Source organism: Strix uralensis, chromosome Z (genome assembly GCF_047716275.1).
Source record: "Strix uralensis isolate ZFMK-TIS-50842 chromosome Z, bStrUra1, whole genome shotgun sequence".
Lineage (NCBI taxonomy): Eukaryota > Metazoa > Chordata > Aves > Strigiformes > Strigidae > Strix > Strix uralensis.
Window position 1 is genome coordinate 35,133,559 of NC_134012.1, and position 26,291 is coordinate 35,159,849.

The 26,291-nt window shown below is 41.0% G+C and overlaps 1 protein-coding gene across 7 annotated transcripts in view; it reads left to right on the top strand.

Moving 5' to 3' along the window:
* Positions 1 to 17,678: 17,678 nt before the first annotated feature.
* The window catches only part of SNAPC3 (small nuclear RNA activating complex polypeptide 3), a 56,359-nt gene continuing 47,746 nt past the window's right edge, over positions 17,679 to 26,291 (top strand). For all 7 annotated transcript variants that reach the window (XR_012627255.1, XR_012627254.1, XR_012627256.1 and 4 more), the window contains exons 1-2: positions 17,679 to 17,939; positions 25,739 to 25,816. Coding sequence is in view for 3 of the 7 variants with exons in the window: in XM_074857219.1 (XP_074713320.1) it covers positions 17,704 to 17,939; positions 25,739 to 25,816 (314 nt within the window). In the remaining 4 variants the exon portion in view is untranslated. The remainder of the gene's footprint in view (positions 17,940 to 25,738; positions 25,817 to 26,291) is intronic.

Sequence of the window (26,291 nt, forward strand, 5' to 3'; positions counted from 1 at the left end):
CTGAAAACAACGTGTTCTGGATTGAACCATCTGAACAGATGGTTGTTATGTATCCAAGTCATCAGTGAATGAAAATGCCTGAATGCAACCCCTTACTCCTCCCCACCAAAAAAATTCCCCCAAACCAAACCCAAAATGTCACATATATGTAACAATGTTCTTGTTCCCACAGGAAAGAGGAATTGTATCTCTGAGTGAGGATCCTATGACTTAATGATTGGACAGCAATTTATAATTGCTAAACTGTACCCTTCACACTGCAGGAAAATAGAGATTTTTTTTATTTTATTTTATTTACTTGTATTTTAACTCCTATTAACTGATGTAATACCCACATTACAGGTACTTTTTCTAAAAAGCAAAGAGCTGCAAAACAGACATGTGTGCTTCTATCCTCTTGTCATGTAGGCTGCCATATTCAGAAGCTCCTACTGTAATGTCAGGTCTGGGTCCCTCTTGACACAGTGAAAAGATTCTGCTGCAGATTGGGTAAGGACCGTCTCTGTGCTTTGCAGATAAATGCATATACATTTAGTTGAGAAAAGGCTAAGATGTCTTGTCTGAGGACATAAACCTTGTTCAGTACATCATGGCATTTGGCCAGTATATTAATAAGAGCTCTTGAAGTTTGAATATAACTCTTCTGGCTCCAAAATTCCACATTAGCCAATGGAGAGAATGACACATGTTAAGAATAATGTAAGATGTTGTACTCTCCTATTAATATTTATTAGAGTGAACAGTATTCATTAATAACTTAAGTGCAGGTACTGTAGGTTTCAAATACTCTATTTCTAGAGTTTACTTTGAATTTTAACTGTATTGGTGATTTAATTGGTTAATTCAAGCCACTTGTTATTTAAGAAGCCCTAAAAATGTATGACTTTTAGATAACTAATTTCTTTAAAATGCTTTTATTTCCTTTATCAGTTAAAATTTAATAAACAGAGCATGGACAGTTACAGATAAACCCAAGCTTGCCTTGTCCACAATTTACTTTGGTTTTATCTGATCTAGCTCTTAATCAAAGCCCAGTAGGCATGCTAGTATGATGCTGTGCCCAAACTAGTATGCTTCCATGCCAGATTAGTGTGCAGCAGTTTTCAAATGTTCCTCCATTAGAGTTGAAAGTATGTGTTCTTTATCAAAATTTTCACATAGTACTTTGTGGCAGCTTACTTGGTCAATGATTTGGCAGACTATCTGAAAGAACTGAGAAACAAAAATAACTACATCAAAAAGGGATCTGAGGATGAGTGGATTTGTGGAGGACTTTGCAGAAAAAGCACCTGGTGAATTTAGTCTTTTTGTTATTAATTTTGGGCTTCCTACAGAAATGAGCTAATACATCCTGTAGAAATCTCTCCTGTAGCTATGCTCTTTGTGAAAATATTTGTTTCAGCCTTATGTTGACTGTAGGCCACAGGCAGACCCCGATGGGGAAATCAGTGTATTCAGGGTGTGCATTTGCCTTGATTTGATCCAGTCATAAAACCAGTAAAAATTCTCCTGGGTGGAAGGAATTCAGATGGATGTTTCTATTTGCAATGAAGATAAATTCTCTTAAGTAATTCTGGCTTGATTAATATCCTCAGCACTGTGTGGTGCAAGTTCAGGAGATGTTAAAACATCAGATAAAGGGTAGATACTTCCCAAGTAATCGTTTCCCTTACTGGCCACATACAACCAAAAGAAAATTTCTGTTCATGAACAAGCAAAATACCAAACAAGTTGAAGAGCATGTAGTCAGGGATTGCTAGACTGTATACAAGCTATGAACAAAATGTTTTCTGAATACTCTTTGATCTACAGAAAGATACAAGGAGAAGCTTTCATCTGAGAAATAGACAGGCTGGGGCACACAGGTATTCTGACAAAAAAACTGATGACTATGTCTTTGTCCAAGTCCTACCAGCATATGAGATCCTTTGGCAGACAAGGTGGTTTGGTATTCCTATCAGTTATGCGGTGAACACGTCCTTTCTAAGAAAATTAAGGCTCATATTGTTCAAGAGGCAGCTCAGAATTTTCATAGTATTTACAGTTTCCATAAAAATACACAAAACTATTTTAATTGAACAAGGAAGTTTTCTAAGAGAACAGATTACATTTGTTTTTCTGTGATGCAGCAGAATGTAACTAGTGAATAGACAAGATAATATTTTTTCTGTTTCTAGCTTCTATATTGATTAGCTAAAAATGCTTTTAAAATTATTTTTTATTGAAGAACATAATAACCATTAATAAGAAGAAACAATTTCACTTTTTATTTCCCTTTTTGCTTTCAAAAATTTTAAGAAGGTCAAGTTTAGAATATTTTCTAGTTTTGTATAAGCTGTTCCAGTCTTATTTCCCACTTTTAAAAGACCTGATTTTACTTTAGGATTTTTAAAAATCAGTACATCGTCAGTGTGCTTACTCAGAGAAACACTTCAGCATCATGCAACTAAACCAGGTTGGGCCTTTTCAGCTCCAGCATGTGAAGCACTGACTCCATTCTCAGAATGTGGGTGCATGAACAAGATACCATGAGAGGTGAATGCACAGTGAATTAGCAACCAATACAGGACTACCGATCTGAATACTCTCACTTGTGAAAACTGCAAGGCAGTTTTCTTGTGAAGGCCAGTAGGATAAGCAACTTCTCGTTCTCCATGACACAAGTTATTTTTACCTAAAATATTGTAAATTGTCATAGATTTCTTTACTGTAATTTTGCTTACATGAGTGTGTCTGACATGTCCCTCTATCTATCCTGTCTGTCTGTCTGTCTATCTATCTATCCATCTATCTATCCTGAGTCCTTGTATTTGGCCAAAATTTATGGCATATTTGCTTTATTTAACCAAGCACTTCAGGCATTTTCTAAGCATTTCTCATATTCCATAAGGTTCATAAATCTTTATTCTCAATACACGTAGGGGACAAAAAATAGTTAAGCGTTAAGCAGCGTAGTTACACTGCAAGTATCAGTTTCAGGAAGCCACACAGGAAGCATATGGCAAAGCAAGCAACAGACTCCAACTGCTGTCCACATCCTTGATCTTGCGAATCAGATCAGTCAGTGCCTGGAGGTCATGAAAGACATCACAAAAAAAGACAGGCTGACCGGAATCAGTGGTGCTGTCCATGCTATCATGCATAACATGCCTTTCCAAACACTTGTTACAGAGCTGTGTTTCACTCAGGCTCCTCAGCACAAAATGCCTTGGCTTCTTCCATGGCAGCAGCAATTCACGTTCTCACCCTTCTGGCAGTGGGAGTGGTTGTGCAGTGACTAGGAGTGCAGGACAACCCCAAGACTGCTTCAGAAGCTGCGAGCAGCCTTCAATTCTATGATGCAAGGATATGCGGGGATTTATTCATCTTTGCAACAACCACGGAACTTCCTTCCACATTGAGCCAGTTTACCTTTGTTAGATGTGGGCACCATGTATTTTATGAGCAGAGATATGCACATGAGGATTTTGTTGTCCTGGAAATCATAAAGTGGTAAGAACAGCTGTGCTTTACATGTTCTACAGATGTGTTCCTGTTTGTTACCTGAAATGTGAGTGCGCTCTTTAATAACATATTGATAAAAATATCAAGTCCTAATTTGATCTGAATTCCATTCTTTGCTGATGACATCTATGAGAAACCTTGGATTTTAAGTCTTTTTGCATAATCACATTCACTAATACATAAGTAGTCTTGCAGAAACATAATTGTGTTGCAAAATAAATTTTGTGGCTATTCCTGGCTCCAGCACTGGTCAGAAAGACAGTTTGCTGACAGTCTGAAGTCATAGAATCATATAGGTTGGAAAAGACCTTTAAAATCATCAAGTCCAACCATTAACCTAACACTGCCAAGTCCACAACTAAGCCATGCCCCTAAGTGCCACAGCTACATGTCTTTTAAATACCTCCAGGATGGTCACTCAAGCACTTCTCTGGGCAACCTGTTCCAATGCTTGACAACCCTTTCGGTGAAGAGATTTTTCCTAATATCCAGTTTAAACCTCCCCTGGCGCAACTTGAGGCCATTCCCTCTTGTCCTATCTCTTGTGACTTGGGAGAAGAGACTGACGCTCACCTCACTACAACCTCCTTCCAGGTAGTTGTAGAGAGCAATAAGGTCTCCCCTGAGCCTCCTTTTCTGCAGGCTAAACACCCCCAGTTCCCTCAGCTGCTCCTCACGGGACTTGTACTCTAGACCCTTCACCAGCTTTGTTGCTCTGTTTTGGTAACACTCCAGCGCCTCAATGTCTGTCTTGTAGTGAGCCAATTACAGAGTCAGCTAACATGGAGAAATGGAGAGCCCCAAAATGCCAAACTGAGGTGTCCCCAACACCACACACACATTGGGGAAATTCATGGGTTTGCCTTTTTCTAATTTACATTTTGACTGGTTATTGAACATGCACTGGTTATCTGAATATGCAGTCACTGTTAGGGGACAAGGAAGGGTTTGAGGCAGGTAATAAATACTCCCTTACTACTGAAAACAATAATCTAGTAATATTTTCAACTACCAGTAATGCAAGGCATCTTCCAAGCTCAGAGAAGTGCTAGATTGCTTAGACCTCAAAAAAAAAAAAAAAAAAATCTGTGCAGACACTTACACATAGATTAAGACACCCTGAGACTGCAATAGATGGAGAGGGAAAGAGAAAAAAGAAAAGCTTTGGGTTTTGATACTGTTTACAGACTAATGCATGTGGGCGATCTCTTACTGTAAACACAGATGGCTGTGAGCCACAGTAGGTCATGCTGAAAAGCCAAGCATATATTTGCGGGCTTCGTATTTCCCACTGAAGCAACGATTACTCAGCAGAAAAGCATATATTTGTAGTCCTTAAAATAAAACCTTTTGGTTTTGAATAAAATTACATTGTAGATGTATCAAGTTGAAGCTTAAGAATGGTGTGTCTGATCATGTTTTCATTACTGAGTGCAAATAAGGGCTGCAGATTTAGGTTTCCAAATTTTCTTATAAAGATGGAGTAAAAAATTAAATGTCATGGCACACGTGTTCACAAGATTTTATGCCTGATTGAGCCAGTGTGCAAGGTAACCAATCATGGAAAATAAGATAGAGCACTGGGATGCAGCCACATACAAAGATGTAGATGTATAGGAAGGACAAGACAGAAGTTAGAAAACTAGTCTGGAGCTTGAGTAACTAGTTCTATTGCCTGCCCTGGTACATAGTGACTGGATGACCCTGTGCTGCCTACCTAGTCCTTCCATGCCACAGTCCTATAATATGGGATAACAAGACTGGCTTGCATCAGCAGGGTGTCATTAGGATTGGTACTCTCATAGGTATTTGCATAACCCTGTGAGACCATATAATTACCTAGAATATACTTATACTACCTGGCTATAATAGGTCTGTGTACAGATAGCCCAACCTACAAAGGTCAATGGGCTTATTTCCAGATTAGTCTTTGCTTATAACTGCATATTCCTCTCACTGGGAGCTGTGGAGTGAGAGGTGAAGAGAACCACGGTGACTGTCTTGTATCCCCAGTCTCTCCCTGGGTCAGTCAAACCACAGCAATAGCATTAGTAGCTAATACTAACCAAAAGGAGTCTTGTCTCCTAGGGAGCAACAGTAGTATTTAAACCTGTGTCCCCATACCATAAACCTCTAGGACATGAGATGGTGCCAATTCATTTACTCTGTAGGAGTCACCCCATGCACTGACAACACAAAATAAGGTGCCATCACCTGAGGTTTCTGCAACTCAAAGCTGTTCTCTACCATAATGGGAAACAAAGGAGAGTATAAGGAAACAGTTGACCAGACAGTGGTGGTTTAGTTGTTCCTTCCCCCTGTATTGATGGATTGGTCCATGGCTCAGAGGAGGATGTGGAGAGCATCATCAGTTAAGAGGTCCCATTGAAACAAAGAGCTTCACTCAACAGTCAGAATTGAGTATAACTGTTAAGCAGGTGTTCTTTTTCGCAGCGCTGGGCAGCACTGGGGATCGCTCCACAGCAAGTGCTGCACTTACTAACAAAACTCTCTGACTAATATACACAAAAAGCATACATATGCATTGGATTTCTTAGAAAAGGCAGTCTTATGCTAATGGATTCTTAGAATTCATTTACATAGTCCAGCATGCGGACTAAAAATAGAGTGAGGGTCTTCTCCCCTCCTTAGGGGTCCACACAGCCTTTCTCACACTGTCCATTAGTGAACTTTAGGTTTCTCGTGTCCATATATGGTCACAGAGTTACTTCATCCATCCTTCAGCTTCTGTTTGTTCTAAGGACGTTAGTTTAGACCAGTTTTCAGTCACGTATCTTGACACTGGCATCTTCTTAGGCATTTGTTTTCTCTAGGTTCCTGCTATTAGGGATGTACCCAGGGAGTTTTTCAGACTGTCCAAGGTCTGTCTTATCTTTACTAGGCAAGGAGTTAAAGGTTTTAAAACATCTTACAAGTGGGTAACTGGGTAACGACTACAGAGGGTAGTTAGGAAAAGGTATAAATGAAATTATATACATTACAGTAAAATACAGGAAAAAAATACAGGAAAAAAAAAAAGCTAGTAAAACATAAGTGATGTCTAACATTAAAACTAAATGTCTTATTTTACAGGTCCCTGTACATTAGCAATTTCAAGTATACTTGTAGCAGCTTCCCTTCACCATGTGACACAGCCAGGCTCAGCCAGCTGCTGTACAGAGGGCACTTTGCCACTGGGAATGCGGACAGCAGACATCGTGGGAGCCACAAATGAGACAACATAAACGCACCCAGGGAGAACAGTATTCTGAAAACCAAATCAGCATCATTCTCTGAGGGCACAAACCATCTGCAACCATGCTCTTCTTCATACTGTTCTGCTTAACCAGAGTGTTCAGTTACATACAGTAATTCTCAAAGAATTCAGATCAGCTGAAACTGTCCATTTAACAGAATGCAGATTTATTAGCACATTAATAGATATTACTTAAATTGTATTAGTTGTAGAAAATCTCATTAATTTAGGCATGACACAAATTTGCAAAATGCCATGTGTAAGAAATTGAAACAACTTTTCAACCCAGCATTTAAACGGTCAAAATTTTCTCTCACACCTACAAAGCTTACCTGCAGAGTCAGTGAAAAGAGGGGCATGGAGGATGCTCTCCTTGAATTCTATGCTACTTGAGGCCTAATAGTGATCTAAAACTGCAGTGCCCCTCCTCATGCATTCCTCCTCTCTCCCTTTCATTGACACTAGTGCTTACCTGGTCACACAGTAAGATCAGCTCTTTGTTCCAGATGAAAAGAATGCAACAACAACAGCAACAAAACCCACAAGAAATTAAAAAAATCAGTTTTCAAATGGTTCACATGAACTGCTATTTCAGGTTGCCAGTAAATACTAATTTCTTTGAGTATTGGAAACTCAATTTACAAGATTTGGATGAGTGTCCAAACCCCCTAAAGAAAGGAAGGTAGAGGTGAAGATTAGGCAGTCTTTTTCAAAAAGGTTTGAGAAATCTATTTACTCACACATGCTATGTTGTTCTGTAGTTAGCTGTGAGTTTGCTACATCTGTGTTATCAGTTAATGAATGCTCTGTGTGCTTGAAAGCTTGTCATCTTTTTCCAGCTGCACCATCTGGTCTCACAAAAGATCTGATTTCTTCCAACAAATCTCATGCAGCATAGCTTCCAGGGTGCAAATGAATTATAACAACTTCTCTTTTTCCTTTGACCGAGTCTAAATCTCTTCTACCAGAAAGATTATTTCATCTCTTGTCTGACATCTTTTATTTTAACAGGCTTTAGGCAACACTTTCTCCTCTGCCTCCTAGAGTTCAATTTATTTTCAAGTTGAAATATTATATGCCTGTAAAGTAAGTCTAAAGCTGTATGAAGCTTAGGCAGTACAGATTCCAGCTACTAAATACTAGCTTTTTCCTTACCGAGAGTTATTGTTAGAAGCTAAAAATTAAAAATTTAGCCTGAACATGCACCCATGTGAAAAACTGCCAGGCTGTCCCTATTTTGGAATGTCTAAATCTAGACCGCATTAGCAATTGGTGAATAATCACTAGTAATTATCATCACTGGCATTTGACAGATTTGTTTAGAGAAAGAGCTTCCAGTTTCTGATGGTAGTGTACCTCGCTGAATTATGCCTACAGAATAAGAAATGTGTGTGATTATCGTCAGTCTTGTCACTAACAGCTGGGCTTTATTTAGTAGAACAGAGATTATTCTGTTGGCAACGGAGTGGGAAGCCTATGTTGAAGGAGGTTACCATATTATTTTGTTCTGGAGACATCGAGGTTTGCTTTTCTGGAGAGGCAAGTTGCAAATTAATTTGCTTGGTGGCATGAGCAGTCTATCTGCCTCACACAGTTGGTATTTTAACTATTAAAGTGGGATGTAGCTTTCATGCCATACCATAAGGAGATGAAGTAAGGTAATCTCTCTAATAACTTGGAGCATAATGAGATATGAAGATGATGACTGAAATGCTGGATTCCAGAGACAGCCATAGATGAGGCCATACACATTGGTAGCTGAATAAAATCGCAGAGTTTTTCAAGACTTATTTTTATGCTTGTGGTTTTACAACCACAAAGTGTAAAAAATCCCTCAGTGGGTGTTTTTAACCAATTTGTGTAAAAAAAAAATTAGAATAATCGGCATGGAAAATCACATGCTCTTGGTTCCATGCAATGACCCTAGAACTTACAGGAAGCTATGTGGGTCCATTGGAACCATCACTCACAGCTGAGATTTTTCTGTCCATGATTGTCTGGATACTACAAAATACTGAAAAGGTCCACTGAGCAGTCCAGTTGTCTATACTTAGGATCGGAGGTCAGATGCTCTCACAGAACACGGTATTATGGAGATCAGTGTGCTCTGCTCCCTGCCCCGTCAACATCATGTCACTCTTCACAGCACCCATCTTTAACCTAAAGGTCTTTGCAAAAACCTCAAAAGAATAGGGTAACTCTTCCTGCCAGATGAAAAGGCAGTATACAGTAGAATGTTATTTGCTTATTGCTAGCATTACAATCCATGCTATCCCTGCCTTTTTTAGAAGATGAGTGATTTTTTTTTTTTTTAATTTCCAAGCCCTCTGATTTTATGCACCATTTACGAGTGAGATAGAAAGTAGTTGACCTGTTGACAGAACTGCTTAAAGGTAACTTGTCTCTATGTTAGAGTTTTGGATGCTATATATGGTAGAAGACTCCATCATACCTATTAATGTATAAGTTGTATCAACAGAATAAATTATTGTAAGATTTGCCCAACAGACATATTAGCCAGTATCAAAAATAGACTTCCAAAAACTCAGACAAAATATCTTGCTATTATCTCCATCCTTTAGATATTCCAGGAAACAAAGATTCATAGGCCAATTAATCCCTGAAGTCTGAACGGGGGAGTACTAATGATGATAGAATGTGTTTGGCGAGGGTGGGACTTTTCTGCACATTTTTCTCTTAAAAAATAAAATGGCAGTGACCTGAGTGCAGTAAGAACAGAAAAAAAGCCACAGTATCCATCTAGCCTTGTATCCTGGCTCTGCCACTGTCAAAAAACACAGGCTTTCAAAGAACATAAGAACATGACAAGTATTTATAATCCTTTCTCCAGCTCCATTATTTTGCAGCTCAAGAATTTCTTGAGCATGTATATAAAAATCCTCACCAGATTCCTCTTCCATCAATTTGACTGGACTTCTCTAATCAGTATAAACCTTCAGCATTCCCAACATTGTGTGCAAGAAATTCCACAGCTTAACTGAAGAAGGAGTTTCATCCAAAGCAGAACATGAGCTTTAGCCCTTCGGATGCAGCTTTCACAAACTAGTAGCTCTTTGAGCTACTCAAGACAAATCAGATTTGCTGATCTGGATATAAGGGACAGAGACTGGGAGTAGCTCAGCATAGAAAACATCCTAAGAGGTTCAAAACACATTTCTCTTCATGTCCCTTCAGGATCCAAGGTGGTAGATCTATGTAGAAACTGGCTTGCCATCAGACTGATAGCTGGGAAGCTGGTCACTGGCATAACTGAAGAGACTGACAACCTCAGTGGAGTTTACTAAGCAAGAGTCTAACTATACACAAAAGGTGTTCTCACCAGAACCTGCTTGAAACACAATTCTTCCAGTCAGCTTTGTTATCTAAACAATGCTATGCTACTTCATAGTCTCCTCACTCATGATACCTCAATGAATGAGGCCCTTGAAAAGAAAACACAGCATTTGCCCACTTCAGAAACAATTTTGCTGTAAGAGACCACTGGGCATATAGCAGAAATCAAAAGTGCTCCTCTGCAAAGCAAACTGAAAAATTCTCACACTGCTTTTTTGTCATATATAGGCACTTGTGACCAAAGGTTGTCCAGTAAGTACTCTGCTCACTGACAGTTGGTGAGAGGAGAATGAATGTACGTGGACGATCTCTGGCACTCACCCTGGCAAAAGTGAATATACAATACTTATTTTCTCAAGATATGGTAACAACCAGCTTTCAACAGAGTATGTATCATCAGTTGGTATAACAGAAAGTCCTTAAAGTAGCACAAAAATTGTTGCTAGGGGTAATCCATGAAGATAGTACAAAAGGGTAAGATGGGGACAAGACCCTCAGGGGCTGTCAAGAACAATCACTGTCAGGCTGGAATAGGGATGGAATAGGGAGGGACTCTTCAGTAGGAAATCACTGCTGGCACCCTGGGCAGAGCACCATATCACAGCTGTCTACTCATTCAAACAACTGTGGCCACATTCATCCTGTCCTCTTTCACCCCTTTGTTCTGCACATGGCAAAATGGGGTCCTTGCTCATGAATAAGGCTCTTCAGGTAAAAAAAAAAAAAAAATTTGGTTATCTGTCAGATGAAGAACATACCCTAAAATACCAACATGGACTTCTACAGGTAGCTTTGAGAGTCAGAAAAACAATAACCACAATATAGCCTATAGGTTATAGGCTATATCCATCTCTCTGAGTGGACACCTTAACCATAAAAGAATTACAAATTTGTGATGTTACAACCCTTCTGGAGTGGTGAGCATATGTCCTTCAGTTCATCCTCTTCTCACTTAAAAAGGCAGCTGGCAAACACTCATGTCTGTTTTCAAGTCAGCCTCTGTTCAGGACCACTTTTTTTTTTTTTTTTTAAATGATGCCAAAGTGTACAGATTAAGAGCTGGTTATTGTAGCATAAAATGACTGTAGCAGTTACCCAAGTGGCACATTGAAATACCTTTCTGAAGTCAAAATGTTTCATAGATATAAGGACTTTATTTTCTAATTCAATTTTCAAGGGAAGTTAGTTGAAATCTGTCTCCTTTGCTTTAGGTTTCAGAACTAAGCTACAACTATTCAGAATGTTTTTCAGGTAAATACAGTCTTGCATATTTCCAAGCCAGTGAAATTTACACTGATATCAAATGCATCTGGCTTTTCTTTGAAAGATATTCAAGAGAAAACAAGACAACTTCTTTTTCCCAGAGAAGCAGAGAGTACTCCTATGATCAACCTCAAAGTCTATAAAACAGAAATTAAAAATTTGAGCAATGAATTGTAGTGCTGTACAAGGTTTCCCTCACACTCTGTAAAGGAAAATTCTGAAATGGAGGGGACAGTTACACATTGTGCAAATGAAAGATTCATATGCTGAGTCTTCAGCCAAAGGGAACTGATGGATCAGCTGAGACATCTTGCAGAAGCTCAGCTATAGTCCTGCCTGGTGTCTCATCAAACCTTTGCATGCTTCAACTTGAAAATACTTCTGCTAGAAGGGAAAAAGTGTCTGTAAGGTTTATAGTTTCTTAGTGCAATCCCACTGGCAATTTACACGGGCAAAGTGCTAAGTAATTATTGTAGCACTACCTACGCCTGCAAATCTGAGCTTTTCCTGTACTCTTTCACCTCCTTATGTAAACGGGTATGTAAAATTGTACCAGTAAACATTTTCTTAGTCTTTTGTTAGATATGTGACATAGCTAGACTTGCAAAAGGTTCCCATGCCATAGGAAACCTGTAGTTTGGCGTTAGAAAGTGAAGTCTTGTTGGCTGCCATTGAGGCTCAGATCAAATTCTCTGGAAAGAAGACCTAAACTCCTGAATTTCTTGTGTATTTTTTGAAGTTATTTTTACAGCTATATCTAAGAAAAAAAGCTTCAGGTGGTCTGGTATGTAGTTTATAATGTTAAGAATCAAACTCCTGTTTGTTAACAGTCTCAGCTGAAGTTGAAATGTGACACATTTTTATTACATAATTTCACAGAATCATTGTTCGTAAGACTGTACAAAGCATTTTGCAATAGTCCCCAGTGCACAGCTCTCTCTGGGATAAATAGCTTTTGGATCCTGATGATGGAAAAACCCTGGCAAAAATTCCCTGGATCAAAGACTAGTGTGAACCTTGAAAAGAGATCCAATCAAGGTGGATCAAGGACTTAATATATCTGTATCTTTATGTCACAATTCTTAAACTGTAATTGTCCCCATAGGCTGTATTATTCCCCTGATGCAAGAAGCAATTTATGTAACATCCTCTTCTGTTTTCTAAAATGCTTTTCATCCATTGCCCGTGACAACATTCCTTCACAACTAAATCTGAAAACTCCATTACTTTCACAAAAATTCAATTTTCACAAAATGAAAATGAATAGTGTGTCTGAAGAGGGTTTGACTCTCAGGTACTGGGGAATAAAACAAGAAGGTTCTCTGCTGTGGATAATATGCAAAAGCATCTTCAATTAATAGAATTCCTTGTCCTACAAATATCACAGACATGCCATGTTCCCAAGCTGGGAATTTCACCAATGGAGTTTCAAGTCCAAATGTGATTTCCTTAAGCATTCCTTTCCAACTCGTAACAAAAAGCAAACATGATCTAGTGCATGCCCAAATCCAGGAATGATATCTATGATGAATTTTCAGAGAAGCTTCAAGTGAAAATAGCATCCATGGTTCGCATTTTTGTATTGTTGAAGTGTTTCACTGTACAAACCAGCTTTGAAATATGAATGCTCGGAAATTACTGCTGGAGTAAAAGTTTCGTACAACTGCAGCAGCTTGAGCTCCTGATCAAAATTTTATTTATGGCTGCACTTGCTCATGACTGAAAATAACATGTCACATACTCCACAACTGTAGATGGTGTCCACTTTGTGATACTACTGCTGCTTTGTGTCTGACTTCATTTTTTCCTTACTCCAGCAATATACCCTAATTCAGCTGTAAACATCAGAATGGTTTGGGTCAGCAACATTCACAGCCTAAAGACTAGACCTCTGTTTGGTCTGGTTTGGATTGTATGCATCCCTGTCATCATCTTTCTCTTAAGCTTGTCTTCCTCTTCCACTTTCAGCTGTTTTAATGGCAAGGAAGAACAAGCATTAGAGGTAGATGGAAACCCTTCAGGGAAATCATTCTGACTGCTCAACATTCATGAGATGAAAGCATCCTGCATTCATCTAACTCTCACCCAGGTTATGTAAAAGCAATATTCACCCATGAAGTAGTTCAGAAATTACCAACCACAGGATGTTTCTGTCATTTTTTTTTTTTTTAATTGTTTATGTGTACCTTGGATAACAGCAAAACAATATGCTGTACCCCGGCAAACAACATGCTATCCTTGGGAAGTGCTCTCACTTTTGGGAAGAAATGCAAAAATCAGTTTAACTTCTGACTTTGGACAGAATTATCTTTTAGTTACCCAGCTTTCAAATTGCCTGCATTTTTTTGTGTGATGTGTTTAGACATAAAGATCTGTGCAGAGCCTTTATGAATGTATTAATGTGCATTGATATTTTAATTTATTGTGAAAATAATGTAAGCTACTTGTTGTCCCACCTATAGCTACATTTTAGGAATGGATCATTCCTGTTCAGGTGCAACAGTGAAAGGTGCTAGTGGCTGCCTTTGACAGTCTTTGATGCAAAGATTGTCACACACCTAGATCACTGTTCACTGGCATGGGAATTTTGGAAGCAGTGATAGAAGACATTGTTAGGCCTTTCCATTCATTCCCACTCTTGGTGAACACCAGGCTGGCTGTACTGATGCAAACCTGTGTGAGATCATACTATAAATGCTATGGCTTAGCTTAGGCTGAGTTAAAAAATACTCTCCCAGAAGGACTGGGGAGTACTTCCGACTGAGTTTGATCAATGGTTTGGGTGCTGCCATCCAGAAGACAGCTGCATCCTCAGGACAAAGGTCTGCAGTAAATGGCATGGCAAAGAAAAAACTGTCAGCTTTGAAGCCCCACCTCCTAAAACCAAAGCCCTGGAACCTTTCTGTAGCTCTCTAACTGCTGTGCTGATACAGTGCTTAAAAAACAGAGAGAGTGTTCCTCATCTGCCAAGGTACAAAGGTACCACAGAGCTCAGGGCTGAGGTAATGAACAAGGATGGAGCCAATTCTAAAATATCAAATAAAAATAGTGCTCAACACCGATTCTCCAAAGTTTTTTCAAACTACCTACAAACGTTAATTTTGTTAGTCTCATGACACTCCTGTTGGAGCTTAAGTGATGATCACGGTGATTTTTCTGGGTTGGAGCAGAAGCCCGGGATAGTTTAATTGACTTCTCCAAATTTAGTGATGTGAGCCAGGGCTGAGAATAGCATAAAATCTGATTTATGATTAAGCCACAAAACTACCCTTTCATTAAGCATTACCATGTCTTTATATTAAGACTATGTCTGTTAGAGCAAGTACCATTCAATTAGCTTGACAAATATTTATGTATTTCTGAGGCTGGGTGAATCAGGAAAGGAATGAAGGGTGTTTGTTGTGGTGAAAGACTAGCCTAGAACTAAGATGTTTAATTACAGTCTTTGCCTTAGACTTCCTGGACCATTTAGGAGCGACTTTTCAGAATGGTTATGTATCCACAGCGTTTCCAACTGTAGCTGGAGTTGTGCACATGTGAGCTCCAAAAATCAGTCTCTTAAGCTCGCAGGACACCACAGTACTACAGAATGCAGGCTACCTGATTACAGCAGTAGCACGTTAGCTACAACTTCTATTATTCCTCTTGCATGTAAGGTGCTTTTATTAGCTCATTCCAGTCGTCTTTTGCACGATTTCTACTTTTCTAACTCCAATGGTCTTTCAATGCTCTTTGGATTTCAGCACTTTTGTCTTAAAGAATTAATCTTAATACCTGCCTGGTTTACACTGCTCAAGTTCTTCATACATCCTTCATTGCTTTCATGTTGAACTATTAAAGCCTCTCCTGCAGAGAAAGTAAGCACCTCTTGAAAACCTTGAAATGGCCATGTGCCTTGTGCCTAGGGCAGATTAATTCCAAGCTATAAAAATAAGTAGCTCTCTTTGTTCTTAAAAGGATTTGGATTGAGCAGAGTTACTTTATAAGCATATGACTTCTTAGTACTGAAGTTTGGAAATGAAATGGAAAATATATTATCCACTCATGGTTAAAAATTATCAGCTTTGGTATTTGCAACTTAGCTCCTCCTTGAGCTTCCCCTTACCCAGTCTTCCTGCTTGAGGTTTACATACTTTACATTAGGTTTTTTTAGCTAATACAGAAGAACTCCAAAATCAAATCTGTCATGGGGAGAAGAAAGAAAGGGCAGTGAGGGAAATTCATATCTCTAACTGAACAGCCCAAGGGGATTATTCCAAGAAGCATGAATAATTACAGCACAGCAGTCTCTACCCCCTCCAAACCACACTCCCCTCTATGATAGTGCTGTGGTTTGCAGTGACCACCCTTGTGCCAGGGAATTCTGTAATGTTGTTCTCACATGGTCTTATAAAAAAATCCAGCCCTCTGATTTCTGCACAGTTTGGCATGTTTGGTTTTTGAAGGTTTTTGAAACCAGTATCTTATCTCATTTTTATGAACACTAAAAATCTCTGATAGTTTTCTGGAAGAGCAGGGTTTAATCTTGCTACTCTTGGCCAAAATTGCTCCTACATGTTTATGTCAACACTGTTCTTAGATCAGTACAGCCCCCTCATTTCCACCCCAGATGTGGCTACATCAGATATGAGATGGGGTGTTTTCAAATTTCAGTTAACGTTGCACTAGTACTTAGTACACTAAGGGGAAAGGTATGTTCATAGCATAAACAGAGTATAACAGAGAGAACAACAAACAGATAAAGGCAGGCACAGTTTTGGAAATTGGAATGAGAATCCCTCATGGAAGAGCTAGTAGGTTTCAGGGAGGGTACAACAGGAAGTGAGGGCAATAGCCCTTAATCAAGACCTTCTTCCAGAGCTGGGGAGTGTCAGGATGTGTAGAGGTAATGGATGAAGAAAGCAGAGGGTGTGGCTGAAGAAGCAAATAGAGACTGTCAGTAACTACAGGAAAAATGGGCTGAAGCTTAGCAAAATTTTCATAATGAGGAATAATAACTGCAATTAAGAGGCAGAGGTGAGAGCTAATAAAAGAATTCAGCATTAGAATGCAGTGCAAGTCTAAACATAACTGGGGTAGGTATAAGAGCTTTAGACCATGCTGTTATTGCTAAATGAAGCAAAATATGCTCTTATATCATAGGGCGGTGCTATTACATTCTTACCCCTCACCTTAACTACTTTCCTTTGGGAAAATGGCAGGCAAATGTCATGACCACCTTCTACTCTTGTTATCCTACCCCTTCCATGCAGCTTGCAAAAGTCCAATCTCCTTTCATGAACTTTTCCTGGTCTTATCTTCACTCTCTGCTCCAACAAACCACCTGCTAACATACTTTCAAGTATTATTTTCTTAAAGAAGTAGAAGGATATTTTGTCTTGAAGGGAGAAGGCTGTGGTTCAACTGGTACATGCAACAGGTGTATCAGGTTAGCTCAATCCAGAAATACTTCTGCCTCCTCTTAACAGGCTGTGCTCGCACCAGTTTTGTTACACTGTTCCAGTGGAGCATTCCCAGGTGCTCCAGCACAAGAATATTCTGCAATTGTGTACTGTGGCATCCTTTGTATATTGCCTAAAAAATCGTTCCTGGAAGGCATCATTAATGCCACATGGCTAGGAAGAAAGGTGAGGGCCAGCAGGTGTATTTTTTTTAAAGTGACGACATGAGCAGTGCTAGTAAAGTAAATTGTTACCTATCTCAGGAACCCTGTTCATTGTATTATTAAACGCCCTAAGGCTATAAAAGAAAGGACTGGCAAGGATTAAGTTTTCACTTTGGTAGGAGAAAATGCAATTTTTCAATAAAGCACGATGAAAGGCTTGGTACCGCTGTAAAACCACGGACACAGTGCGTTTTTAACGCCCTGAGAGTTTTTTTAACGAACGCTGAGAGGCACTTTCCAGCACCGCTGGAGGAGCTCCGCAGCCGTTCTCCCCGCCCCCGGCTGCCCTTCCGCCCGCCGAGGCACGCGGCCCCGGAGGCCCGCCACCCGCTCGCACCCTCCCTCCCTCCGCCGGCGGCGGACGCCAGCCGCCCAGGCCGTGCCGCCTCCCGCAGCGGCAGCCTGCCCGCCGCTCCTCCTCTCGGATCCCCCGGCACGCACCGACGGCGCTGCGGCCCGCTACCAACGCCCTCGCGGCCCTCCCTCCGGCCCGACGCCCGCGCTCGGAGAGCCGCCCCGGGAGGCCTGGGCCGCGCCGCTCTCGGGCCCGCCCACAGGGCGGTTGGGGCCTGGGGCGGCCGTGACGCATTTCCGCGGCGGCCGCTGACGCTCCTTGCAGCGGACTACAGGCCCCGGCGGGCCGCGCGCGCGACTGGCGGCCATGGCGGCGGCCGAGACGCCGGCGGCGGCGGGGGCTGCGCCCGACTACGAGGCGGCGGAGCTGTACACCCGCGTCTTCCGCGTGGGCGCACTGGGCCGCTGCTGGCGGCAGGAGCTGGGGCCGCCCGACCTCTCGCTGGCGGTGGGGGCGGCGGCCGAGGCGGACGCGGCCGCGGCCGTAGCAGCAGAGCTGGGCTGCACGGCGGAGACGGTGGCCGAGCTGCGGGCCGTGTGCAGGTGACTGCGGGGCCGGCGGCGGTGTGCGGGCCGGGGCGGGAACCACCGGCTTTCTCCAGGCGGGGGTTTGTGGCCCCGGTCCTGGCGGGAAGCTTTCGGCCTGGCTCGGTGCTGGTGCAGGGGCGGCCGCCCCGGGGCGGGGGTCGTAGATGCTGTCGCTCAGACGCTGCACCGGTTCCTCAGGAGAGGCGGGAGGTGCCTGGGCAAAAAACCGCTTCTGAACAGTCTTTTCGGGGTCTGTGCCATGTGGGTTTTTTATCTCCCGGGTAAATACGCAGTGAAGGAGAACATCGTTTTTCTAGAGGGTGGTGCTCCACTGGCAGAAACTTTGTTATGGCCTTGAATTCACGAACAGACGGTTCAGCACTTAAAAGTTTCTTAAGTAAATAGTTAGCAGCGTGTTACCTTAAGTTTTACCCAACGAGTATCTGAACATGTGCATAGCTTTAGGAGGCCCCAGTTGCAAAATGAAAGGCGTACCTTATTTGAAGAAAAAGACCCAGGTATCTGTTTGTGCTAACATCATTCAGATGAGTTCTCGTAACTGGCAACATACATTAACTGTTGGGCTTGTTTGGGCCCTTAGCCTCTACCGACTGTTCCTGTCAGGGCTAGTGGTGAAGTCAAAGCCATGCAGGTGCTTCTTTGTGCGGGGAATAATGCTGTTTGCCCAGTCAGTCTAGGTTGCACTGGGGTCAGGAAAGAAAAAATGTGCGGTTGTTCTACACTTGTAACTTCACTCGTATTTGTGGAGCAGTGAATTGCAAATAGTGTTGAAAGAAGAGAACCGTCTAGGGGTTGAAGCAGTGGGGTCTAGCATGCTAAAACTGGAAGGCTCTCAGCTCACGTGAATAGTGAGAATCACCTCTCACCTGTAGGAAAGACCTGATTTCAGGCAGTAATTTCTGCAGAAAGCATCACAGATGATGATTTGCCATAGTTCTGTTGCTATGTATATAGATTTGTGCAAGTTCTGTCCTTCAGTTATTTCCTCAAAGGCGCAGAAGTACTGTCGAGCTATTTCAAAGGCAAAATGGAGGTTCTTCACTCTCATGCACTGAATACAATGAACATGGTCTCAAAAGTGATGCAGAAGGCATAATTTGGTAAATGTAACTAGAATTGCACTATATATTGAGCTCTTCTTGATGGCTTTTCCTTCAGTGCTGTACATGCAAGATGCATATAAAAAAATGCAGGTGTTGTCATGAGCATGTCGTTCTAATGTTTCCAGACTTATACCCCAAATTATGGGGATAACAGCAAAAACAACATTAGTAACACTATCTGAGATAAAGTCATTAGCTGGACAAAGTTAATTCGATAATTATTGTTCCTTTACATGATGATAGTACCTCAGAGGAAGGGGAAGGTAGGAACATTTGTTGCTTTAGTAAAAGGCAACAGAGAATAGGAATAGGACCCCAGGGGCACAGAGTTCAGTGTCTGAGCCGAGATATACCTGTGTGAGTGTTGTGTGTAATGGTGAGATCTTAATAAGCCTTTCAGAAGTCACGACCTTTAGGGTCATTTTTAATCAGGAAAAAATCAACACTTACTGAATTATATCTTGCCATGCCAACAGAGAAGAAATTTGGCAGTCATTCTCACTTTTTCTAATGCTGGCTTAACTAAAACATAGCTTTACTTCAGATGTCAGAGTTCTGGTGACTAGGATAATTTTTTACCATTACTAGGCTTAGTAAAAATAGAGACTGATGTTAGTATTAAAAACAGTTCATGTGTTCTGGTGTGGCAGCAACTGTGGGAATTATTCTGTAAGCTTTCGCAGTGCAGATGTAGTCTCTGATTGCTCCTGTGCCATGGCTTATTCTCTGCTGTTGCTTGAGCCTGTCTGTTGCTATTTTCACTTGAATTCCAAGAAGATTTTCTATGCTTTGTTTATTTTTCCCTTCATTTTTCATTGTTCTGCTTTCTTCAACCTATGACTGCTACATTTCATCTGCTGCGTTTGCTGGTGTTACAGAGCAGTGCTGTCTGTTTGCTGCTGAGTGTACTGGAGAAAGTGGTGGTGTGTAGTGGAAAGGTTTGGGAAAGAAAAAAAGGACAGGCAGTTTATGAGGAGGAGAGAACAGATCATCTGGCAGCTGCTTTGCTGGCTTTGTAGGAGAATGAAGATAAACCTGCACATCCTGGTGTGACCTTTCCCCTGTGCAGGCTAGAAATCCCAATCCCTAATCTCTGCGTGCTTTTGCTTTTAAATTAAATAGTCGTAGCCTCTTGAGTCTCTCTCCTTTACATTGGCCAACCTCAAATTGCTACCTCTGGTCACTTTCACTTGCCTGCTCTAAGCTGTTTGTATTCTTCCCTTGAGAAGAAATGAAAACATTGGACTACACCAAGATCTGTTCTATGGTGTCTTGGGTCACATTTATTATTGGTGTAAATACAGTTTTCTAGATGCTGAAATGAACATATCCTGGATATAAACACAGACTTTTTCTGACTTGTAAGGGAACTTCTGGCAAGTTAGGGAGGTTTTCCTTGAGTAGTAGAGAGATGGGAAGATGTGGATACTCCTCCTGTATCTATTTTTAAAATAGTAATAGGTTAAGAGAATCCTTCATAGACTCAGGATGAAGTTTTTCAATATCTATAGTTAAATCTTTTTTAGAATATAGTGACACTGTGTACATTTAAGTATTCTTGACGATTTAGGGTCATCTGGTAAGGAGAAATGGTGTAATGTTTAAATACTGTTTAAGTCTTTGTGCATCTCAGTGTGCTGTGGTTGATTTTTTTTTTTTCTTCTATTTTCTTCATGTAATACATTCCTGCAAACAATGCAGAAGAAAAATTCCATCTTCACTCACTTGAATTTGACTTGGTAGGAATGCTTTGCTTACTGCTTGAGTGGTATGCAGACAATCGTTAAAAAAATTAATTGTTTTTTCCATAAGATTTTAAACAGGTGTAAAATGGTGTCCTTAGCTAGGAGATTCGATCAGTAGTTCTCTTAAATAACCAAGGTGTAGGGAGGGTAAAGCTTTAAATTTTGTTCAAATGGGAGGGTCAAATTTTAAATTTTGTTTAAATGCCTTAGTGGTCTGTGAGCAAAGAGGTTTAGCTTGGGATTCATTATTGGTGTTTGAGCAACTGAAGTGCTGGAATGTTGCAGGTACAAAATTATGTTACTTGGTTTTGCCTTCTGAGTGATTTGTTGTGTACATGAAGGACAGGCTAAGACTCAAATCAGTAGGTTGAGGGAGGTGACGCTTAGAATTACCTTATTCCACTTCAGCCCTAATTCACCTTCTTGTTTTATTAGAAGGAGTAGTTGTCAATATCTCTAGGAATGTGTTATAAAGCTGTATTAAGCTAGCATTAGCGTCTTAACGTATTAGTATTTAGCATCTTGTAGTATTAGTGTCTCAAAGGTGATGAAAGTACTGCCTTTAAAATATACGCAATATAAAGAGTATTATAAACACTGTATCTGCTTACTACAAAAATATCAGGCAAAATACTAAAGCATCTTCTAATTTCTGAAACTGAGGAAGCTTTTTGTGCTGCCTGAATATTCTGAGAAAAGTAAAATCACGGTGATTAAAGGCTTCACTGATGGTCTATTTGCATGTCCAGATTTCCACAAACTTGCCTTTGGCCTTTTTATTTATAGCTGCCTTAAAATATCTTTCTAGGGGACATAAATTTCCTCTAACACTTTGTGTGCTTTTTCCAAGTGAGACTTTCAACTATTGTTCCTTATCAGTCTCCTACAGTTCACCTCAGTGTCCATTAAGCAGTACAGCCAGTGTTTGCCCCTCTACCATAACTGAGTGCACTGAATGTATTTGTCTTGTGTGCGGGGAATATTCTGTGTGGGGACACGGTGGAATCCTGCCATTGTGGCTCTCAGGAGTGAGGTGTGACTAGTGCAAACTTTGTATTGCCTGCACTTTCATCTGTTAGGTGTATGACACTGACTACTTAGCCTTAATTTCTGGAGGGATTACCATATACTTTCCATTTTAAAGCCTGGTTCTCTCAGGACCGTGGACCAAATACTAGTGATGTGGTTCCACTGGCTGCAGTGGAGCTACCCAGGAACTCCAGCATGGCCTGTGTAAAAAGCTATACAGCAAAGCCTTTCAAGGCTTCAGTGCATGTGATACAATGTCATATGCCATAAATTACTAGACTGATCCAAAATACTGAAAGAAGTGCTTTGTGTAACATTTCTTTAGAAATTGAGGGTTTCTGACTTTCCAGGAGTGAGAAATGGCAGTATCTGGGCTTGCAAGGGTCCATGGAACCTGTCAGGGATTCAGTGGCAATATCTCTTTGTACTAGATATCTTTCCGTCCTTACAAAGAAAAAGAGGAAGCAGTTTACGTGCCAGCTATTTTACACTGTGTCTGCTTGGTGCTGCTTTCTGGGGATAGTTAGTTTTTTTTCCTGCAGCAGGCATTTAGTGAGCATGGTGTGGATACCACAGCCAGAGATCCCTGGCCTAGATCTGTGGGAGAGAGGGAAAGCACAAGTATATTTAGTGAGTTCTGACATACATATGCATAAAACGGAAATGGGAAACTGTCACCTTTGATGAAGGCTAAACTTCACAATGGTAGGTAATAGATGTTTTCAGATCCTCCAAATAATGTGTGTGGTGTTTACAGAACAAAATACACAGTCATTTCTTCAAAAAGTGACTTGGGGCATTTTGGTGAATAGGGTCACTGGTCCATGTGCAGGAAGACTCAGATAATTAGTCTGATCATGCTGGTGGGATGCCAGTTCCACAGAAGGGTCAGTTGTGAGTTGCTTTGCCTGTCAGTGTCTGTACATTACGTCATTAGGTGGGCTATTCATAATGCTAATCTACGCTGAATGGAGAACAGCCTCGTCAGAAAGGCTAATGCTTGTTCTGTGTTCTCCAAGGTGCTGTTGTCCTCCATTATGTTAGTTAAATTACTGTTCCTCAGCAGTGGTTTGATCTGCACTTGATAGAGGACTCAGTTGTCTCTGCCTCCACTTCCACAAGTGGGAACCTAAGGATAACTCAGTAATTTAAAAAGAATGATTTTCTGTTTGGGATGAAATCTGTAAGACGGGAAGGCTAAAACTCTTTGTGTACTGCTGGATGGTAAGAAGCTAACTAAACAATAGTAAATTCAAATTATCTTCTATCTGAATAAGGGAAGAACAGCTCACATCATCTGCCTGGACTTGTGCAAAGCTTTTGACACTGTCCCACACTACATACTTGTCGCTAAATTGGGAGACATGGATTTGATGGATGGACCACTCGGTGGATAAGGAATTGGCTGGATGGTCGTGCTTAAAGAGTTGTGGTCAACAGCTCGGTGTCTGAATGGAGAGCAGTGACATGTGGTGTTCCTCAGAGGTCAGTATTGAGGCCAGGGCTGATTGACATCTTTGTTGGTGACATGGACAGTGGGATTGAGTGCACCCTCAGCAAGTTTGCTGACAACACCAAGCTGTGTGGTGTGGTCGACACGCTGGAGGGAAGGGATGTGCCATCCAGAGGGACCTGGACAGGCTTGAGAGGTGGGCCTGTGAGAACCTCATGAAGTTCAACAAGGCCAAGTGCAAGGTCCTGCACATGGGTTGAGGCAGTCCCATGCACAAATACAGGCTGGGCAGTGAGCAGATTCAGAGCAGCCCTTTGGAGAAGGAGCTGGCGATATCAGTGGATGGAAAACTGACTGTGAGCCAGCAATGTGCACTCGCAGCCCAGAAAGCCAACCGTGTCCTGGGCTGCATCATGAGAAGTGTGGCCAGAAGGTTGAGGGAGGTTCTATTCTGCTTCTTGTGAGACCTCACCTGGAGTATTGTGTCCAGCTCTTGGGCCCCCATATAAGAAGGACATAGACCTGCTCGAGCAGGTCCAGAGGAGGGCCATGAAGATGATCAGGGAGCTGGATCACCTCCCTTATGAGGACAGGCTGAGAGAGCTGCGGTTGTTCAGCCTAGAGAAGAGAAGGCTCTGGGGAGACCTTACAGCAGCTTTCCAGGACTTAAAGGGGACTGACAGGAAAGATGGGGAGGGACTCTTTATCAGGGGGTGAAGTGACAGGACAAGGGGTAATGGTCTTAAACTGCAAGAGGTAGATTTAGATGAGATATAAGGCAGAAACTCTTTCCTGTGAGGGTGGTGAGACACTGGAACAGGTTGCCCAGAGAAGTTGTGGATGCCCCTTCCCTGGCAGTGTTCAAGGCCAGGTTGGACGGGGCTTTGTGGAAGGTGTCCTTGCCCATGGTAGGGGTGTTGGAACTAGATGGTCTTGAAGGTCTCTTCTGACTCAAACCGTTCTATGATTGTATGATTCAATAGTGAATTTATTGGTCATGAGAACTAGGCTGCCTACCCACAACCAAAAATTCGTCTCGGACTTTTGCTTATTGTCAGCTGATACCGTTTGATTCCAGACTTTTATTTCTCAATTACTGTATAAGCCTATGCAGTTCCACTCTAAAAGCTTATTCATGACTGCAGTGATAGTATTACCTAGCTTAGTGTTGTTGACATGGGGAACATTATAAAATTATGGGGAAGATAAGATGATAATGAAAAAATATAATCAAATCATAAATTTTATTGAGAATAAATGGTACACTCCAGGAATTTTTCCTGGAATTCAGCAGTGGTTTGTTTGTCTCGTAAAGAGATGGATATGCACAAGAGTATGCTGGGTTTCAAACTACACATGAACTTAGGCAGTGGTATAAGCCCTGCTTTTATGTAGTCTTCAAACAGTAAAGACACAAAAGAGATCAAGTCTGATGCAGGTGATACTTCTCTGTTTTAAATATTTTTCTCAGACTATTTTTATTGGATAAAATTCTTTTGTGAGTAATATAAAATTACCACTGTCTTTGAGTCAGTATTATTTTGTATGTTTCTGAAAAGGTAATTCATACTATTATAGTGTCTAATCTGAAGCCTTCAGATGGATTGTGGAATGGTATGTGGGAACTTTATGTTATAAATCTGGCAGGGGAGCAGATATGGTATCCCACAGAATTCATTTTTTTGTGTTGTGTTTATGAGAAATTCCATCTTCATTTATGTTATGAAAGCCTAATGTTTGTATGATCAGGTTAAATCAGTGCTGCAGCCAAAAGCAGTTCCATTTTTCCTTCCCACATCCTGCAGTGATTTGCATTACAGGAAAAAACTATGGTTAGCTGTACTTTGGATTCTGTGCAAATACAAGAACAGTGAGGAAGAAAAGATGGAAAGAAGGATACAAGGAAAAGTGGACCTGTCACTTCTGGCAGAAGTGTTGTCTTATTCCCACTGGAAGAAACGTGGCATAAATTAGTGCCCTAATACAGCAATGTCAGTTCATGTAAATGTGGTGGCTTGCCCATGTTTGTATCTGATGGGGGGTGTTAGCTTTACCATACAGGTTGAGGTTGATGTTTCCTTTTCATTGATTTTGCCATAGTTCATCAGAAAATCAGAGTATGTGGATGAGATTTGAAAAAGTCAAGTGGCATTTTTAGTTTATAAAAAGTGTTGGACGTACATTTTGTTAAACCTCTATAGGCAGCTATGCTTGATTAGTCAGAAGGCAAAAGAAAGATAAAATTTACCCAATCTCTGTGAAAGCCAGATATAAACTCTAGGACTCTTCTGGTTCTTTATCTTAACAACCATACTGGCCTTTTGCCCTGATTTAGGCTATACAAGCTATATCTTGTTTATTCACATTTTGCTCTCTTTGTTCCTTTTAAGAACAGCTTAACTGATTTTTGTTATGAAGGAAGTATGAAAAAAAGTGTAATAGTTATTTTCTTTATTTTCCTAGCATTGATGTGTTAATGTCTTCTGATAAAGAAAAGGATCCGGATGTTATTCCTGAAGATAGCAGTCTTCTAACCCTTCGGTATGTCGTTATAGTATGCTCACAGTACCCTGATATGGGTTGGGGTGGAAAACAAGCACAAAAGCATGGCTGTCTGCTTGTTCCCTTTCCAGGCAATGGTGTACTTTCTGAAGCAGTGTCCAGAAGTATTCTAAGGGCAGAAACACCAGCTTATGATAGGATAATTGGTATGATCCTTTTGCTTGAATGTGATTTAGGAATTTTTTATTAAGATATACAGAATAGGTCATCTTTCTTATTGGAAGAACTTAGGATTTCTGGCCCTAGGTACTTCCGAACTAGCACCTAAATTTGGATCATGCAGGGGACTTCTTGTAGTCATGTGTGGGAGGTTTGTCCAAAGCCTTGTGTAATAAATGTGTAGCTCTTAGCTCTAGTAACCCACAGTCACATTGTAACAGCCAAAGCTTAAGTACTGGAGTTGTAGCAAGATAACGTCTTAGTCTGTAGCAGTCTTTATAGAATTCATTGATAC